The sequence below is a fragment of the Gopherus flavomarginatus genome, chromosome 14 (genome assembly GCF_025201925.1).
Source record: "Gopherus flavomarginatus isolate rGopFla2 chromosome 14, rGopFla2.mat.asm, whole genome shotgun sequence".
Lineage (NCBI taxonomy): Eukaryota > Metazoa > Chordata > Testudines > Testudinidae > Gopherus > Gopherus flavomarginatus.
In genome coordinates, this window is record NC_066630.1 from 4,302,883 (window position 1) to 4,323,509 (window position 20,627).

The window sequence follows — 20,627 nt, forward strand, 5'->3', positions numbered from 1 at the left end:
TGACTTGGAAAAAATTTGGATGCAGACACACATTCTCCGAGTAGAAGAACAAAATACATCTAACAACAATAAAATATAGGTTGGCACAAAGATCTCACAACCCTCTCCACCTTTAGAACATGATTTATACCTGGGACACGAACTCCATGCAAGGGGTTAGAAAGTGCCATTCCGATCTCTGTCATCCCGTACCTCTCCAGCAGCACGTGTCCTGTGATGTTCTTCCACCTCTCCAGGACTGGCACAGGAAGGGCTGCCGATCCTGAAACCATTAACCTGTGCAAGGAAATGCCACGTGGTGAGCATCACCTGCATATTCTTTACTCTAGAGAATTACTCCTGGAGTACAAGAAGCTTTTGCCCATCTGTAGTGTCCTGGGGGATCTCAGACCATTCAGCAGTACCAGAAAGTTACATCACACGGCATAGACACAGCAGATCCTCCATCACTTGCAGCCTAAGTCAAGACTGGATGTGTTTCTAAAAAGATACCCTCTAACTCAAAGAGAATGTATGGTTGATGTGGAAATTATTGGGTGAGGTTCTCTGACCTGTGTTATGACTAGAGGATCAGAATGACCCCATATATGAATCACTCTTGCAAGGTATCATCGTTCCCACTTCTCAGGGTGAGACATTAAAGCACAGAGAAGCGAAGTGACTTGCCCAGCTTTGTGGAGTGGCCAAGTTTAGAAAATAATCCTGCAGGGCCAGGCTTTAACCAGGTACTCTGCCTGAATATAACTGCCTACACATCTGTGCTTTGAAGCCAGGACGGTGAGCCCATATGTGACGGATGGTTTTTAATAAACAGGAAACAGCCTGTCGTTGGCCTGGTCGTTGGACTGAAGCAGAACCTGGTACCACAACTCAAGAGAATCTTAGAGAACCTGGAAGCACTACAGGAATGGCATCGTACGATCCACTGTGCTCACTGCTGGAGCCACCCTCGAGATGTTCTGCACACAGCTCAAACTTCTCCATTCCTCCATTACCCGCGCCCAGCCTTCTTCACACCCTCCCCTCGTAACATTGTCCACAGTGTTAGTGAGCCTTCTCTGGCCCAGGAAGGCTGAGACGGCGTGAGTATCTATTGTAGAGGATGTACTCCCTAGGTTCTGGTCTGTAAGCCTCTTAGGCTGTGAAGACAGGCATCTTTGAGCTACCTGAAATTATCCTGGCACGTGGCACGTACAAAATCCTGGACATGAGGCTGAGAGAAATGCTTGTCATAATGCTCCATCAGCCTGGAGTAAATAGTGGGGACCGCCATGAAGACACTGATCCGTGGAGCTCTGGGGCTTAAGAACTTCTCCCAAACCTGGAAAGGAAAACAGAAAAGGCACCTAAATACCAACTGAGCCTTCATGTCACTGCCGCCACTGGCTCTTCCATACCACCTTTGGGAGAAGGCTCACAGCAAGTACTCTACAAACCCTTCAAAAGCTATGTTAGCATCCTTTAGTACGATGTAAAGGGAAACTGAGGCAGAGGGAGGGAAAGTGACTTGTCCAATCAGAATGAGTCTATCAAGTGTGGTTTCTTATTTCTAACTATACTGCTGCCTAATACTTACGAAAATGATGAACCCTCTGCATCCCTGCCATCCTGAACCCAATCTATTGTACAATGATGTCCAAAAAGCCTTCATCCTGACCCCCACACCATCAATCAACTTATTCTCAGAAGCACTAGGGGAATCTTGGCAGTGAATCACACCACTGCTTTCATTCTCTCAATCAGCCAATGTGGGATGATGTGTAGAAACTGTAGCTTCCAATAGCCAACATCTTTTAGAACTGTTAAGATATGGATGTTAACATGCACATGAAAACAAACATGTATGGCGGAGTCCAGCCATTCCTTTAGGAAATACAGCCCTGTACAGCGCTGCAACTTTCTCACTCAGGGGTGTGAAAAAAAACACCCCCTGAGTGCTGCAAGATACAGTGCTGTAAAGCGCCAGTGTAAACAGTGCTGCAGCGCTGGGAGCGCGGCTCCCAGCGCTGCAAGCTAAACCCCATCAGGATGTGGAGTACATGCAGCGCTGGGAGAGCTCTCTCCAAGCGCTGGTGCTGCGACCACACTCGCACTTAGCTTCAAGTGTAGCCATACCCTTAGTAAGTTGTTTGTTCCAATGATTAATTACCTCAGTGTTAAAAAATTGCACCTTATTTCTAATCTGAATTTGTATTGTTTTACCTTCTGGTCATGCGATCTCGTTAGTTCAGGGGTTCTCAAAATGGGGTCGGGACTCCTCAGGGGGTCATGAGGTTATTGTGTGGGAGGGTCACGAGCTGTCAGCCTCCACCCCAAACCCTGCTTTGCCTCCAGCATTTATAATGGTGTTAAATATGTAAAAAAGAGGTTTTAATTTATAAGGGGGGGTCGCACTCAGAGGCTTGCTGTGTGAGAGGGTCACCAGTACAAAAGTTTGAGAATCATTGGGTTATATCTTTGTTTGCTAGATTGAAGAGCCCTTTATTACCAAGTTTCTGTTTTCCATGTAGGTATTTATAGATTGTGATCAAGTCACCCCTTCACCTTCTCTAAAGCTAAATAGATTAAGCTCCTTGATTCTATCACTCTAAGGCAGGTTTTCCAATCCTTTAACCACTCTCACTGCTCTTCTCTGAACCCTCTCCAACTTTCCAATATCCTTCTTGAATTGTGGACACCAGAACTCAAGACAGGATTCCATTAGTGGCTGCCCCAGTGCCAAAGACAGAGTTAATACAACCTTCCTAACCCTAGTCAAGATTCCCCCGTTTATGCATCCAAGGATCACATTAGCCCTTTTGGCCACAGGGTTGTACCGTTTCATACTCAACTGATTATCCAAGATGACTTCCAAGTCCTGTTCAGAGTCACGGCTTCCCCATCCTGCCCCTATTCTTTGTTCCTAGATGTATGACCTTATGTTTAGCATACTGCAGTGGTTCTCAAACTGTATTTTCTTCCAGGTCATTGATAACAAATATTAAATATCATAGGGTCAAGAACCGATCCCAGCAGACACCACTAGGAACACAGCTGCTCAATTAGGATTTTCCATTTACAATTACATTTTGAGACCTATCAGTTAGCCAGTTTTTAATACATTTACTGTGCACCATATGTTGATTTTTGTATCATTCTAGTTTCTGAATCAAAATATTGTGCAATACCAACTCAAATGCCTTACAGAAGTCTAAATATATTATGTCACATTATCTTTATCAACTAAACTTGTAATCTCATCATAAAAGATATCAAGTTAATTTGACAGGATCTATTTTTCATAAATCCATCTTGATTGGCATTAATTATATCACCTTCTTTTAATTCTTTGTTAATCAACCCCCTTATCAGCCATTCAATTATTTTGCCCGGGATTGATGTCAGACTGACAGGCCTATAATTACCTGGGTCATCTGCTTTACCCGTTTAAAATATAGGCACATTACCTTTCTTCCAGTCTTCTGGAACTTCCCCAGAGTTCCAAGACTTACTGAAAAATCAACATTAACTGTTCAGAGGGCTCCTCGGTCAGTTCTTTTAAAACTCTTAGATGCAAGTTATTCAGATCTGCTGATTTAAAAGTGTCTAGCTTTAGAAGCTGCTCTTTAGCATTCTCCTGTGTTTCTGTTGGAATGTAAAGTATTCCATCATATTATATGACTTCATCATCCAGCTTTTTCCCATATACAGCATATAAATATTTATTGACTTGTTCTGCTTTTTTCTGCATTATTAATGACAATTCTACCATTTCCACATATACTTGAAAAATTTCTTACATCCTTAACTCTGCAGTCCATAGATCTTTTCTTGTGTCTTTTTGCTTCCTTTATCCATTTTCTACAATTCCTAGCTTCTGATTTAATTAATTACTATCAACATCTCCTTTCTTCCCCATTTGTTTTTATATATAATTATTTTTATAGCTGCTTTCACTTCTCTACTAAGCCAGGTTGATTTTTAACCACTGTGGCCTTCTTTCTCAGTTGTGGGAGTGTGGCTTTTTGATTATCTAGTAAAGTGTTCTTAATTCCAAATTATCACTCAAATTTTTCTGTTTCAATCCTCTGACTTGGCTCAATTGTTTCCAGCTTTGTGAAACAGGCCCTTTTCAATTTTAAATAAGACGTGACCCTGTCATGGAGTCACCGGGCGATGCTCTGGAACAGCTCCCCACCAAGCCAGGCAGGACTTTGGGGAGCCGCCTCTCCCTCGGAGCAGACTTGTTCAGGGCAAGAAGCTAACACGGCTTCACCTCCTGGGTTTCTCCTTGGAGCTTTCAGCATCCTCTGCCCCTCCGTGCGCTTCCCACAGCGAGCCTGCCTCAGTGGGGTCCTGGGGAAGCCACCGGGTCCTGCACCCCCACTTCGCAGTCAGACATGACTCTTAGCCAGCCAGTAAAACAGAGGTTTATTCGATGACAGGAATAGGGTCTAAAACAGAGCTTGTAGATACAGCGAACCGGACCCCTCGGCCGTGTCCATTCTAGGGGGCAGTGAACCAGACCCCCCACGTCTGCACTTCACTCCTCAACCCCAGCCAGCTCCAGACTAACAACCCCTCCCATCTCCTCCTCTCTGCTCAGCCCCTTTCCCGGGCCAGGAGGTCACCTGATCCCTTTGTCTCCAACACTTTCAGCTGGCACCTTTGCAGAGGAGGGGCCCAGGCCATCAGTTGCTAGGAGACAGAGTGCCAGGCATTTAGGTGCACTGGCCCTTTGCTCTGCCAGATACTTAAGAACTGCCATGGGGATACTGAGGCACCAACACAGTATTCAGAGCAAACATTAAGAACATTCCTAGTTCGTCACATCTCTCCCCCCTTCGAGACCGAACTGAGCGAGGTGACTTCAGCCAGTGACCTGGGGAAGTTCGAACCCACCAACGTTCCCATGGATGCCCCAGCATCTCTCCCATTCCTTGATGTGAGTTACACCAGGACAGTCCAGTCTCACGCCCTCCCTTAGGTCGGGTGTGCTTGATGACACTTGCAGGCCGCATGCGGGAAGGTTTATGCGGCTTGAACCCTTTTGCTACCCCAATACCCATGGGGTTCAAACTGGGACGGGGTCTTCTCCCAGCACTCTGGGCTGCAATTCCGGCTGTCTTGGTTAAGAGCCCTCAGCTTGGCCTTTGCCAGCTCTGGGCTTGAGCAGCCACTTCCCACCTTGTGGCCCAGACACAACGCCTCTGCCATCCCCACCTTACACTTTCCAGCTTTTACCGTCAGTCCCACCTCCTTGAGGCAGCCCAGCACCTGGGACACCTGTTCCTCCCAGGTTTGGCTAAAGATGCATATGTTATCAGTGTCTGCCAGGGCCAAGTTCTCCATCGCCCTTTGCTTCTCTAGAGTCTCCCCAGGCCTAGGCATGGGGTCAGCATCAGACACTGTGATGGCTTTAAGCTTCTGACAGCCCCCACAAAACCAGATCATCCTGTCTCCCTTGGGGATCAGCCCCACGGGTGAGGCCCATGGGCTGTAAAACAGCTGGATCCCATCTAAAGCCAGCATGTCCCTGACCTCTCTCTCCAGGATCTGGGTTGCTTTCCCAGTGACTCTGAACGGGGAACACCTGATGGGGAGATTGGCTCTCACCTCAGGGAAGAGATCCCCCAGGGGGTCTTCCCCCTTCTCCTCCCAATCCTTCCTTTCCGGGTCCAGGGGTCCCCTCACTCTCCTCCCATCCAGCAGCTCGAACGAGAAGAATCCTGTGGATTCCTGGGGCACCACCAGCTGCCTTCCGATTCCCCCCAGTTCTACTTCCCCTTGGGGAGCCCATTCCCGGTACAGGAATCCCTCCTCCTGCAGGACTCTGTCCCTGCAGCCTTCCCCAAGGGGGTTTGCAGCCCTGTGGCCAGCAAGTTCCCTTAGCTTCTCCAAGGAGGGATCCCTCTGCAGCTCGGTCTGGGATTCAGCTGCTGGGGCAGGGAATGGGACCTGTTCCCTCTTGCTGGCTGGGCCTGGGGTCACAGCCCCCCTGAGCCCTGTCCCTGGTAGCTCCCTCCCTGCTGTGTAATCACCTCCCAGCAGCACGTCTGGACCAGGCAAACCTGGTTGGCAGCTGACCTGCCCTGCCCGGGTGTCCCCCCACTCAGCTGGGATCTCAGCTCCCCCTGTGCTCAACACTGCCCTTGCTGTCCCAGTGGGGCCAGGCAGCGAGCTCTCTGCTCTGGTCACAGCATCAGAGCCAGTGTGAGCCCCCTTTCCGGTGTGCAGGGGGGCAGGGAGCATCTCTCCCTCCCACTCAGCCCCAGGGGGCTGGTTACAGGTAGGCAGGTATCCTGAGCCCAGCAGCCCCTCCCCCCTGCCAGCCAGGTCATTTGCATTTTCACTGACCATTTCCATCCTAGCCAATTGGTTCCCTGGATTTGAATTCAAACCCTCGGCCGTTACAGGAGCGGGGCCTGGATCCTGTCCCAAGGGGAGACAGTCACCTCTCAACAGGGCCTCCGAGCCGATATCCTGGAGAACCCCAACTACCAGCCAGCCCGACCCCTCCTGGGTCTGCACAGGGATCTGGGCCATAGGCAGGGCGAGGGGCTTCACCCCAGGGAACTTCACCCAGGTCCCACAGTCCCTCAGCATCTGGGGTTGCACCACCACAGTTCTCTCTGTCCCAGGGTCTCGCCCCCGCAGGCGTGTTTCCCCACTGACCCCTGGGCAGCCCCCTATGTCTCTCCGCTCCACCATCACCAGTCCACGCTGCTGCTGCTTCTCCTGCAGCTTTTCCTCGGGCTCTTGCTCTCTCTCACGGTCCTCTCGCTCTCTTGGGCTCTGCTCCCATCCCATCTGTCTCCAATCTCCTGATGGAGAACCCAATCGTGAAGACCCTCGTCTGACTGGGGACCAGACTCCCGGGGATGCCTGGCTGATGCTCCAGCTGCTCCCAGATCCTCTTATAGCCCCATCTGGGTCAGGAATCTGCTCCTCAGAGCGGTCCTCCTCCTCCAACTGCACGATTAACTGTGCCTTGGTGAACGTCCCCATGCGTAACCCTCTCTTTGTGCACAGGATCACAATGTCCTTCTTAAGGAGATGGTGACAGGCCATCACTTCACCGTTCCCAAGTGGCTCTGGACTCACAGGCCTGCGTGCTCTTGGCTCCCCCATGGTTTCCAGGAAGAACCCCTGGTGTGCCAGCCCTTCTCGTGATCACCACCTCTTTGCCAGGGTCGAGCTGCAGACTCCTCCGCCCCTGGGACTGCTCCTGCAATCTCCAGGGGAACCCTGCTACTGCAAAATCCTTCTCTCTCCCAGGGTCGAGCGGTAAGCTCCTCCGCCCCTGAGACTGCTCTCTGCAGTCCACAGGGGGACCCCGTTACTCCAACAGTCCTTCTCGCTGGTCACACTCTCCCAGAGGTTAACTGCCCCCTGAAACCGTCCCTCTCTGAGCCTTCACCACGCCTGGTCCTCATTATCCCTCCTTTGTTTTACTGCTCCCCAGTCACTTACTGCAAGCAGCGCCATTCACGGGGTGCAGTACGTCCCACCGCTGCCACCAGTTGTCACGGAGTCACCGGGCGATGCTCTGGAACTGCTCCCCACCAAGCCAGGCAGGACTTTGGGGAGCCGCCTCTCTCTCGGAGCAGACTTGTTCAGGGCAAGAAGCTACACAGCTTCACCTCTTGGGTCTCTCCTTGGAGCATTCAGCATCCTCTGCCCCTCCGTGCGCTTCCCACAGCAAGCCTGCCTCAGTGGGGTCCTGGGGAAGCCACCGGGTCCTGCACCCCCACTTTGCAGTCAGACATGACTCTTAGCCAGCCAGTAAAACAGAGGTTTATTCGATGACAGGAATAGGGTCTAAAACAGAGCTTGTAGATACAGCGAACAGGACCCCTCGGCCGGGTCCATTCTAGGGGGCAGTGAACCAGACCCCCCACGTCCGCACTTCACTCCTCGACCCCAGCCAGCTCCAGACTAACAACCCCCCGCAGCCCCTCCTCTCTGCTCAGCCCCTTTCCCGGGCCAGGACGTCACCTGATCCCTTTGTCTCCAACAACTTCAGCTGGCACCTTTGCAGAGGAGGGGCCCAGGCCATCAGTTGCTAGGAGACAGAGGGTCAGGCATTTAGGTGCACTGTCCCTTTGCTCTGCCAGATACTTAAGAACTGCCATGGGGACACTGAGGCACCAACACAGTATTCAGAGCAAACATTAAGAACATTCCTAGTTCGTCACAGACCCTCAATGGAAATTAACCTCTGACGACATCACAGGAATATGCTCTTCCTGTACATCCTGCCATTCCATTGGTTTGAAAAATATTCCATCAAAGACTTCTACTAAGATGCAGCCACAGTCTAACTGGACAGATGACTGTATGGGAGCCAGCAGAGGAAGCTTTCACTAATCACATCCCTCCTAAAGAAACACTTAAAAAAAGGACAAAAAGTCTTTGATCACCTGTCCTACTAACAATTGGAAACTACAAACTGGTTCAAATTCAAGAAGCTGGCTATAGCAATGTGTGAATGACTTGATAGGTTCTAGGACTGGCCAAACAGCTTCACCTGGGACCACTTAGAAGTGGTGGAGGAAAGGCCTAAATACTTAAATTTGGCTAACTACACACACACACACACACACACACACGAGCGGAACAATGCCATCAATAAATAAAAGGCTGCTGCCAGCTTGGCTTTGGGGACAGCAGGCTTCTTCCTTCCTTTCTGGATTTTGCCCTGTTGTTGATAAATGTATTCCTTAACAGCTCCTGACAACACATGCCTCCTCTCCCCTCCCTCTCTCGGCATGCTCAGCGCACAGAGGGGCATGCGGTGGGGAACAAAAGTGTGAATTGATTGAAGGGGAACAAGTGATTCTCCTTTATGCTGTGACCCTGGATGCCAGTGCTGCTCGGCTGCTTTCTCCTCAGTCCTGCTCTCTGGCTCAATTTCATTACTTTCTACTTCACGAACCCTCTCCGCCCCTAACCGCCACCCTCCATCTCTCACTTCGCTGCCTCAGAACAATCTGGTCTGTACAAAAATCACAAACCAGGTTGTTGTTGTTAATATAGCAGAACAGGTTTAACAAAGGCCTCAGCCCTACTGAACTAAAGGGAGCGTCTTCCTGTCCCAGAGAGCGCGTGGCAGGATGAGTTATAAATGCACAGGTTAGAAATCCACCAGACACAGTGGAACCTAATCGAAAGGGACCTCTTTCCTTCTGCTGTTACAGGAGTTGGGGCAATAGCACCTGAAAAGCATCAGGGGAAAGTGAAGTGGGAGGAGACCAAATCCATGGAGCAGAGGGAGTGATTCACAGCCCGTGTGGGGAAATGTTCCACTCTGTCACTACTGAGTCTTGGGTAAAGGCTCCTCTGCAGCCGCTCCATGTCTTTGGGAAGGAGAGAAAACTACCACGCTCTACAGATGTGCCCAGGCCAGGGAGTTGCACTGGCAAGTGTGCAAGTCCAGCTCAAGCAATGAGCCGTGGAAGAGGGGCCAGTTGGCTCCCTTGCCTTGGGGAAATGTTGAGAACCAGATGCGATGACCACTGTGCTGGGAAGGGCAGCAGGAGCAAGAAAGTACATTTTTCTTCTTCCGGCAGGCCACAGATGGAAAGGGGAGTGACCGGGTGGGTGCCAGGCGAAGGAAGAAACACATGCCTAGCGGGGGTGTCACAACCCCACGTCTCCTGCTCCCTGGGCTCAGGTAACTGCTGCCACCCCCAAGCTCTGCACTTGGATATTTTATATCGTGTCCTTCCCTCACTCTGCTCCCTTATTCCAAGGAGCATGTCGCAGGAGCGAGATGCTCTCTGAAGGTCACTGCAGGAAAATCCAGGTGCCACAGCTCCCCTTCAGACCTGGTTAACAAACTCTTACTGTGTTACTCACATGGTAATCTGATGAAAGAGCTCGGCTCCTGTTCATCTACAGGGGCCATCTTTACACTTTCAAGTACGACAAAGTCTTACTATAGATCCCAGGTCATGCTTCCTTCTCAGAAGCTGGTGGGTCCTACGTCCTCTGAACTTGGTCTCGATACCCCCTTCCCAACCACACAGATGTCTGATCTGCGGGATCCACACGGCTACTCAGTCAAAAAAAAAAATAGAACAGTTGAAGAGGATGGATCTGTAAAGCCTCATTACCTGAGGCTATCAATCACTCCTGGGATCTAGAGAATCTTGTAAGCTGCTCAGCTTTGCTCTCCCAGCATATGGCATCCTCCAACGCCCTCCAGTTTAGAGCAGTGTAATCAATCTCTCCCTTGCCGTTATCCCATATGTCACTGTCACCACATCAATTATGGGTGGACAGGATACTGACAACCCCTCGTTTTATTTTATTTCGCTCACTTGAATGATCTGTTCAAACCCTCCGGATGTAAAGTGTTTCTAAAAACAATGGGTTTTTTGGTACACATTGCACTGTACTTTGGGGCTGTTGGACTTTTGTTTTGCTTGTGACCATCAGACATTAGAGACCCAACTTTCATTGGTGCTGAACACATTTGGTGTCCACAGACTCTGGCTGGATTTGTGGATGCTCAGCATTTCTGAATACGAGATAGTTGGCTTTTAAAATATATTAGACATGATTTGAAGAGGAACCAAAAGTGATACTGGTTTAAAAGTCCACCTATAGACATATTCTCCACTTGCCTATCTTAGGGTTTTCCCTAGGGCCTTTCACTGCTGTTTCCTTCGAGTGTTGCTTTTCCTTTTCAATTGTTTTTGCCTCTTGATGTGACTGTTGCTCCCACTCTCAAATCATCACAAGAAGGTCCTCATTAAGCTCCACCACCCTGAGACACCTGACAATCCAAAAAACAACTTCATGTTTGATTCCATTCTTAACAGTGACATCTTTCCAACTGTGCAATCAGATTATAGGTGGACAGATGCCAGTTTAGCAGCATGAAATCAGGCTTCTTGATACAGCTTGTGTCACAAATGTACTGCCTCATCACCACTAGCAGGAGGCTCAGAAAATCCCAGGCAACAAGGTACTTTGGTCAGTCCTAGGACCAATCCTATTCAATTTATTCATAAATGATCTGGAGAAAGGGGTAAATAGTGAGGTGGCAAAGTTTGCAGATGATACTAAACTACTCAAGATAGTTAAGACCAAAGCAGATTGTGAAGAACTTCAAAAAGATCTCACAAAACTAAGTGATTGGGCAACAAAATGGCAAATGAAATTTAATGTGGATAAATGTAAAGTAATGCACATTGGAAAAAATAACCCCAACTATACATACAATATGATGAGGGCTAATTTAGCTACAAGTCAGGAAAAAGATCTTGGCATCATCGTGGATAGTTCTCTGAAGTTATCTACGCAGTGCGCAGAGGCAGTCAAAAAAGCAAACAGGATGTTAGGAATCATTAAAAAGGGGATAGAGAATAAGACAGAGAATATATTATTGCCCTTATATAAATCCATGGTACGTCCACATCTCGAATACTGTGTACAGATGTGGTCTCCTCACCTCAAAAAAGATATTCTAGCATTAGAAAAGGTTCAGAAAATGGCAACTAAAACGATTAGGGGTTTGGAGAGGGTCCCATACGAGGAAAGATTAAAAAAACTAGGCCTCTTCAGCTTGGAAAAGAGGAGACTAAGGGGGGATATGATAGAGGTATATAAAATCATGAGTGATGTAGAGAAAGTGGATAAGGAAAAGTTATTTACTTATTCCCATAATACAAGAACTAGGGGTCACCAAATGAAATTAATAGGTAGCATGTTTAAAACAAATAAAAGGAAGTTCTTCTTCACGCAGTGCACAGTCAACTTGTGGAACTCCTTACCTGAGGAGGTTGTGAAGGCTGGGACTACAACAATATTTAAAAGGGAACTGGATAAATTCATGGTGGCTAAGTCCATAAATGGCTACTAGCCAGGAAGGGTAAAGAATGGTGTCTCTAGCCTCTGTTCATCAGAGGATGGATATGGATGGCAGGAGAGAGATCACTTGATCATTGCCTGTTAGCTTCACTTCCTCTGGGGCACATGGCATTGGCCACTGTCAGTAGAGAGATACAGGGCTAGATGGACCTTTGGTCTGACCCGGTATGGCCGTTCTTATGTTCTTAACTTAATGGGACTGCTCACATGTTTGAAATCAGGTACAAGCTTAAGTACCCTGTTGAACTGTGCTGTATTGATCAGCCTTCAAGCTTATCAATACTGCACAATTCACAAGATAAAATGCACGTCTCAGCCCAAGAACTTTCAGAAAACGTGCTGAGTGCAGCTAGACTCCGTGTAAAAAAAGCTAATTTCTCTGCTAATCCCCTTTGCATGAGAAGTCTGTCTGTTCGCCAATGGAATGTTAGAAGATTTTGCCAAAAGGCAAGTGACAATAGGGAGAAGGAAAATTACAAAACAGAACCACCAACTGGAAGCAAATTAACCCTAATGTGATGGGAAATGTGTAAGATTTCCCCTAGTAGTTCCTAAGACAGACAGGAGATGTGATGATGGAGGGGGATTGGCTGAGTGATACACAACAAGCAGCTCCTTTCAACCCACAAAGCCTGCATTTTTGCATGGCGACTTTCCCAAACTACACTCAGTTTGGCTGTCTGTGCACAACAGCCTGAAGGGAGAGATGTGGCCACACGCATCGCAGAGAAGCAACCCCTTTTCCCTTCCAGAGGCCTCACTTTCAGTGGAAGGAGGAGCACAGTGTTGAATACAAATCCAGTAGAAGCCAAAGACACTGAATTAATTGATATCCTGACAACTGGCAACACAGAAGAGAAGGTGAGGCGGGAGAAGAACCAGGGCCTACCATGCTTAGACTGCACACAACATTTATCCTGAGTTACACATTCCAAAAAACAGGAGAAGAAACAGAAAATGAAAGGGAGTTTGGAAAAAGCAGTGAACATCCCCAGGCTGGGACTGGAAGGCAGAGGAACAACGAGCAATTTGGAGAGGCTTTCCATAGACCAGGAAGACAACAGCAGTCTCTCTCTTCTCTCTCTCACACACGGCTGCACATATACCATCTTGCAGCATGACAATGAACCTGCTCGGCTCATTTAAAACAAATCAAATCAAATCAGGGTCACGTTTCCTGCAAGTGATTGTGAAAGATTCTGATCTTAGATCCATGGCGCAGGGCTGGAATCCCTCCTGCTTGCCAGTGAATTTTTGGATCAGGTATTTGACAGACAGTTTTCCTTTTACTTGAAACAGCTATTTATTTTTTTTCTTAAAGGAAATATTTAGGTAATGTCCAAGGGGAAAATTATATGAAGATGCCTTCAGTCTGAAAAGGGGTTAGAACACCATCGTGGATTTTCCAGTCCAAAGCCAAACAAGGGAACAGACAACCTGGACTACTGGAGCTCTTTACAATTCAGTGGCTCCTCTCTTCTAAACCAGTCACAAATTATTGGATCATTTAAGTTGTTATTCAATTTTTTAAAAATGCTTTTCATAAGTAACAATATCCTTAATGCAAGTTAAATCATCCCTTTCCTTCCCTTCTGATTTCCAAGATGGTTTTAAGTTTGCATATTGATTGCTAAAGTGCTGGTTATGCCCAAATTTTCATAGGTTCTCTAACAGCTACGGCTCTGACTCAGACTGAGTGCCTCACTGCCAAACTAGATCTATTTGGGGAGGGATGCCAGCGTCAACTGCAACAGATGCAGGTTCCTAGACATGCAGAAAGTCCAGCACTGCGCAGGAGCACTGAACAGAACACAGGGCCACACATGCACACTGGTGACAGTTTCTTTCCGAGCGGAAGTAACATGAATATTACAGAGGAGTGTGAAGAACAGCTAGGGGAGCTTTGCTCTCTCCTAACGGCTGAACCTCTGATGGTTAGCTCAACTCAGGCCGTTTGCAACAATATGGAGAAAGAGAAACATTCCTTTCTTCAAAAGGAAATCAGGCCCTTGGTGGCTTCATCTCATGTTTGTTATAACCGCAAACTGTTTGCGCTCTGCATGACTCTGGTTGTAATCATTTATTCATCAGTGCAGTCTAACGGCCCCCTCTGCATTCCAGTCTGTAGCTTTTAAACCCTCGCCATGCTGCAGGCATACTGAAAACGGCAAGTTCTTTCCCTGGGACCCAGTAATATAACTAAATATGACAGGCTCTGGTTCCATTTTTTTATCCCCCTCCCCTCCCCCCCACACACACATCAAAAGGCATTACTCTGTAACAGATGCTGAGAACAGACAGCAGATCTGTGGGGAAGTGAAAAGCAGACAGAACAGTGTAAAGCCAAGGTTTGCAAGAACTGATCAAGCATAATCCATCCAGCAGTGACCTGCCCCTTACCACGCCCAGACTTTCCTTTGAGTCTGAAATAAAATTACCTTTCTGAAGCCACCAGTGAATGGATGAAAAGACAATCACCTTCCTCCAGCCGAAACCAAATGGGAACACACATTCCCAGCAAGCGAATAGTGCCTCTCTCATGGGTGTGTCCTTTGGAGTTCACACATTTGTATGCTAGGATTCACTTTTATTTAAAAAATATTAGTATTAACCTGATGTTTGTGCAGTGAGGGGCCTATGGGAGTGGCTGGAACTGGGTACTACACAGATAGCTGCAGTGCATGCTTCCTGAGCTGCACACTACCCTGCCAATGCATCTCAGTGCTTCTCTCCTGCTGGGTAGAGACTACCAGCCATGCCCAGCTGCGTGGTGGCTTTGTGACACAGACATTTCCTTTAGCTGCAACTGAGATCTGATCCTCTGCCTCCAGAGGTGAAAGGCTGGTGCATTAAGGCCACTTACCATCTAGACATAAGGGCCTAAATTCTCAAAAGAGACTAATGATTTGGGGCCTGATTTTCAGACGACGACAGCTCAGCACTTCCTGATAATCAGGCTCCTTTAAGGTGTCTCAAGTTGGACACCCAAAAACCCAGCCACTCCATATGACTAGTCACTTCTGAATATATAGGCCAATAAATCTACATACCAGCATATTTGTTAACAAAGGACCTCAGGCTACAGGCGTCACTGCATTACAGCAAGGGGCTTTGCTGATGGCAAGAAGGAGCCTTGAATTTAATCATGCAGCCAAACTGGACACACCCTCCAGGGGAGGAGAGCGTGCACTGTTCATATTTGTATACACTTCTAAGGAACTGGTCAATATTAGATCGTTTTTCCACGAGAAGTTCAGACAAAAAACCTGCAAAGCAAAGACAACAGACTCTCTCTTGCACAAGGCTAGAAGGTAGTGATAGTTGCACCCTGGCTGGCAGCTGCAGCGAAGGGGTCCATGGAACTTGCCCCTCAGACCTAACAGTTCCCTGCAGTTCAAGGTTGAGGCATATTGGCAAGGGTAGTGTGAGAAGCTTGGGCTGTCATTGTCTACATAGGATCTTTCCTTTGGATAAAGTGAGGACTTCATTCTCCAGGACTAGCAATCTGGAAGTTACCTTGTGCTAAATTCACTTACAAAACAAAACAGATGTAAGGTCAGAGCGACACTTGCTCTCAGTACTTTCTGGGGAGGGGAATCCTACAAGCCTTTCACTGTCTCCCTCCCTTGTACTCCCCCAATTTCAGGCCAAACTTCCATGTGGCTGAGGAAGTTTCTATATGGCTCACTCTAGATCACTTAACACTGCTCCCAAGAAAGACAGAAAGGTCGCTCCAGTGCGATGAGAGACACATCCCATGGGTGGAACTGCTATTTCTATTACATATCTAGCCCCGCTGGGCCAAGGGGCAGTAGAGAGTGTGTCTTGAGCTCAGTTCCCTGCACGAGGGCATGTTATGTTCCAAAAGGAGCACACACCAAGGTACTTAAAATGCCACTTGAAAGGAGCAGAAAGCAATGCTGGGAATTAAGCGTCCATTTATAAACCCTTTATTAACAAATGATTAATAGATGCAGCTATATTCTTTAATAACTTACAATAAAAGGATGCTACAATAAGCTTAGCCAAGACATTCTTAACAGATGGTGCTACAAAGTGAATTATAACTTGTGTAGCAGCTAGAGCAAAGTAACATACGTCTTAGTTTAATAAAGAGAATCTGATTTTATGAAGCAACTTTCACGCTTGAGGTATCTCAGTACACTTTAATGAGTCCTTTTGTGAGCCTCGAACATCAGATGCTGCTAGAGAGAGAATGCTGGCCAGGACACTGGGGCCGTTCCAGAACCTTGATCTTTAACCTCCTCTTGGGCAGCTGCCAGAACCAGGCAGAAGGGTCTGAAAAACAACTCCTAACACCGCACTGCATAGGATGCAAACCAAGCCTTTATCTGAGACGTGAACCATCTTTTAGCTAAGAGGATATAACGCTATTAGCACCAACTAAACCAGACTGGCACCTGTATCTCTGATTATAAGGCATGCCGCAAATGATGTAATTTAATGAACACTGAAATAATAAAGTATTTATTTTGTATAATGAAGTGTTAGTCATTAGAAACCAAAGGCACATTGGGCATGCTGCTGTGGTTTCTCTTGAACCCATGCCAGTATCACTCAAGGCTAAATATGTCTGCAGCAGGTTTAGAGTAAGTTCCTAGCCTTGTTTTGATCAGTATGTCAAGTGTTTTAGCTGCCATTTGGGTTTCTTTACATCACACTGTAATTGACTGTTTTCTCAAGGTGCAGTGAAGAGAAAAAAAAAAGCAGAAAAACCTCAGACTCCTTCTGCGAAATCCTCCACTGAAACTGTGCTTCTTTTCTGAAAGCTGATTTTGGTAGCAAAGGGCATTTTGTAAACAGCTGGTGAAAACAGACTAGAACTGAAAGGCAGCTTGCATTAAACTCCACAAGAAAGCCTGCTTTACCCTCCTGTGCGTTCTCTGTAGTGTCGATCAAACCATTTTCAGCTCCCAGGGGAGGCCCTTGGAAAAATAAAGGGAATGAAAAAAAATAAAAAAAGGCAAATGATGTCCTTCAGAGGCCCGACTGCACCTGAGAGCTCTTGGAATGGAGCTGGCTCGCTGCTCCTGCATCAGATATACTTGCCATGCAGACTGCCCCTGCCTGAGCTCAACCCTCTGGGTCAAAGTGAAGGCTCCCCTCCAGCACAGTCTTCGCTTGCCCTTGGTTGTCAATTCTCACTGAGCAATCTGATTGGAGACTGCAGGACAGAGCACCCCCCTCCTCCCAGCAGAGCCCATTCTTCAACGTCAGCTCATTGATTTGCAGATGTCAGGAGAGCAGCAAAGAGAAACACAAGAGTACAAGGGACAATCAATCACGAGATGCCACAGGATAGGGAGAAATGCACATGGGGCTTTGGATTGGCTTTGCTTCAGGACTATCAGCGTGGTCGTCACCCTGCCCCCGCCTGCAATTAGCTGCGTTAGTGTATCACCAAGGCTAGTGAGGTACCAAGGTCTTGCCTTCTGCAATAGGTCAGAACAGTGTTTGGAAGCTGTCAAGCACTGCAAATGCTAAATATTCTTAGTCTGCGTGTTCTATTGAGGTGAGGGTTTCAAAGAGGGTTCTTCCCAAAGACTTTAATGGCTGCAGGGGGGAAGCTAAGAATGCAGTGATTTTAAATATCAAGGGAAGAACAGTACTCAGACTGGAGCCCAAGAATGTAAGAACGGCCACAGTGGGTCAGACCAAAGGTTCATCCGGCTCAGGATCTTGTCTTCCAACAGTGGCCACTGGTGCCCCAGAGGGAATGAACAGAACAGGTAATCATCAAGTGATCCATCCCATGTAACCCAGTCCCAGCTTCTGGCAAACAGAGGCTAGGGACACCATCCCTGCCCATCTTGGCTGATAACCACTGAGGGACCTATCCTCCATGAACTTGTCTAGTTCTTTTTTGAACCCTGTTATAGTCTTGGCCTTCACAGCCTCCTTTGGCAAAGAGTTCCACAGGTTGACTGTGCACTGGGTGAAGAAATCCTTCCTTTTGTTTGTTTTAAACCTGCTGCCTTACCCCAAAGAGGACCTGTATCCGTCTGAAACACTTTATGCCCACACGCTACATATTTAAATTGAAATCTTAATGCTGGGCAGCGCCAGTGGCCAGCTACCACTGGGTATTATCATGGGCTCAGTTCCTGACTGCTTGCTCCGTGCAGGAGCTGTGGAGGCAGCATGCTTAGCCCTCAGGGAAGGAATTTTCTTATGCCATTCACCAGCAGCCCCTCTGGCTGATTAAGGGGCAATGACGAGGACAGGCTTTGATGGAGGTTTCCTTCCATTCCTCCACATCTGGAAGGATGGTGACTGCTGTAGGGGACTCAAGGGGGAAAGTGTAATATGAAGTCAGCATGGCCTGTAGAGAACTCCCTGGGAGAGTGAAAGGAGTCAGGCACGTCAATGTCCGATGGCTGAACAGGACAACGATTTCTTGCATTTGGCTCATATTTCTCTCTCTCCCAGGCAGCCCTATCAAACCTGAAGCATACAGAGAGGGTACAGTATAATTTTAAAAGCCACTGACCATGGCTGCTCATTAGTAATGTGTGGGTCCCGGTCTTACCCTGGGGTGGCAGCAGGACTGATTATTGATTTATGCTTCTATAAGAAGTAATCTCAGAAAATGCACACTTCCGCTCCCACTTAAAGCTCGCATCTGCACCTGAAAGCCCAATTATTCACTGAACACTAGCCTTCTGGCCACAAAGGAACCAGAGCTAGTTAAAGACTGAGGGCCAAATTCCAATCTCAGCTACGCTGGTATTAATGTTGAGTAACTCCACTGACCAAAGCAGAATTAGGCCTTGAGGCACCAGCACCTTGAAATGCACAACTGTAATCTGCTGATCTGCATAGCTCTGCATGGAGATGGGGACTGCAAGGCAAAACATCCCCCCTCCCCTACCCCCTATGTAGTAAGAGGGGAAGTGTTCGGCACTGTTGCTTATTGTACTTTATCCCCTTCGATATTTTATTTGCTTGTTGAATTCCCACATCACTTCCCACAGGAGCTTGAACTGGTGAGTTATAAGGTGTATTGCAATGACAGCCTAAGCTAGCCTGAACTCTTCCCCTCACAGGCTCTTTGGCATTACAACGAGGGGTATTTTTAGGCAAAGTCAGGGACTTCTCAGTGTTTATTTTATCTTGCATGGTGCATTTCCAAATCTCCAAGCCATGCTGCCAGGAAAGGGCTCAAAGTAGCAGGAAGTGAGCAACAAGCAAAGGAACCTGGGACTGAGGTTAGAAGCTTTCCAGGATTTTCCATTTTATAGTGTCACCTTAATGTCCACCTTGTTTCAGCTCAGCTTAAGGGAATGTTTCCCCTAGCTCTGAAAATTTCAGCCTTTTTAGGTGACCAGATTGTCCCAATTTTGAGGAGTTTGTCCCGTGTCCTGACCAGAGTACGGCTGGGATGCCATTTGTCCCGATATTTTGTTTTCTGTTCTTCGGTGGAAATTCAGCGGAGAGTCCTTCAGTCGCGGACGGTGTTCGGCGGTATTTCGGTGGCGGGTGCTTCTGTCTTTGGCTACAAGGTTTATTATCCCCCGCCAAAATACCGCCGAAGACCATCCGCGACTGAAGGGCTCTCCGCCGAATTGCCGCCGAACTCCCGGATGGGTGAGTGTAAAAAAAACGTCCTTCCCCCCCCCACGGCGGTCTTGATATTTTCCCCTTAACGTCTGGTCACCCTAGCCCTGCCACCTGTAGCACACCTGGAATGCAAATGCCACAGGCACGACAAAGGATGGCCAATGCAGAGTCCAGTGCTCAGGCTTTCTTTATTTTCTCTTCACCTATTTCTGTCAGACTTGCTTAGATCACATGTTCTTATCAGACTGCTGCCTACTCACCAGTCTACCGGATGGGGGTGTCTCCAGGGAAGGTGAACAGAACATATGCCTCTCCTCAAATCACACTTGGTCTCAATGCTTGGCACATTGCTCAGGAAGTGATATTTACACACTTTGGGAGAAGACAAACCCATTTCTCTACCTTAGGGTCTTCTACAGGACCCATCACCACACTAGTTAGGTTGTTAAATGAATTAAAGCATGGACACGAGTGATCTCCCAAATTCTTCTCCAGGACCAACCTTAGGGGCTCTGCAAACAAACAGCACCATCACAAGGGTGGCAAAGGCAATCCCAGGTGGAAACAGACTAAAAGTGTTCTTCTCCCTTCACAGACACACACTTCTCTGCTACAACCACTTCTCCCTTCACAGACACACTTCTCTCTGCTACAATCACCTTTTTCCCTTTAAAACTGCTGCCCGTTGGCACTGGCAAGGTACCACAGCAGAGTCACCAGGCCAGCGCTTCCTACATGTGCAGAAAAACAACATTCTAACAGCATCTCTGCTCCTAATCTGATGAGGACAGTCTGCTTACCACCACCTTTCCTAAGGGACTCGGAAAAGTTTCAATTTTGCTAACTCTCTCCCATTGTGGCCTAGGGTAGGGACATGACAGCCAGTCTAATCTTGATGAATTTACTAATGTTTGTAAAGAGCTTGGAGGATAAAAAGTAGAGCTTGCATATAAATATCCAGTATTATTTTATTAGTCTCACCTGGCGCACCAGAAACTCTAACGCCAGCATCATACCGTGTGACATAGCACAAGACATTGAGTGTGAGTATTTAACACAGAAAAGGGCTACTGCGAGCTACTGACTATGGTATTACAAAACAAACTGTTAAGTGTTTGAGGCAATGCATTGCTAAGGTACAGTATGTTACAAAACAAGAGAGTAAGTTATGTTTTCATCTTTCCTGA

At 47.5% G+C, this 20,627-nt stretch overlaps 1 protein-coding gene and 1 long non-coding RNA gene across 6 annotated transcripts in view; one reads left to right on the forward strand and one right to left on the reverse strand.

The window, feature by feature from the left end:
• ACSF3 (acyl-CoA synthetase family member 3) overlaps nt 1–20,627 on the reverse strand; it is a 117,184-nt gene that overhangs the window by 87,410 nt on the left and 9,147 nt on the right. For all 5 annotated transcript variants that reach the window (XM_050922657.1, XM_050922659.1, XM_050922656.1 and 2 more), the window contains 2 exons: nt 1,167–1,321; nt 131–276 (listed from right to left, as the gene is read on the reverse strand). In XM_050922657.1, coding sequence (XP_050778614.1) covers nt 131–276; nt 1,167–1,321 — 301 coding nt within the window. The remainder of the gene's footprint in view (nt 1–130; nt 277–1,166; nt 1,322–20,627) is intronic.
• Nucleotides 1–20,627, forward strand: part of LOC127034143 (uncharacterized) — a 150,270-nt gene that overhangs the window by 86,346 nt on the left and 43,297 nt on the right. The window lies entirely within an intron of this gene.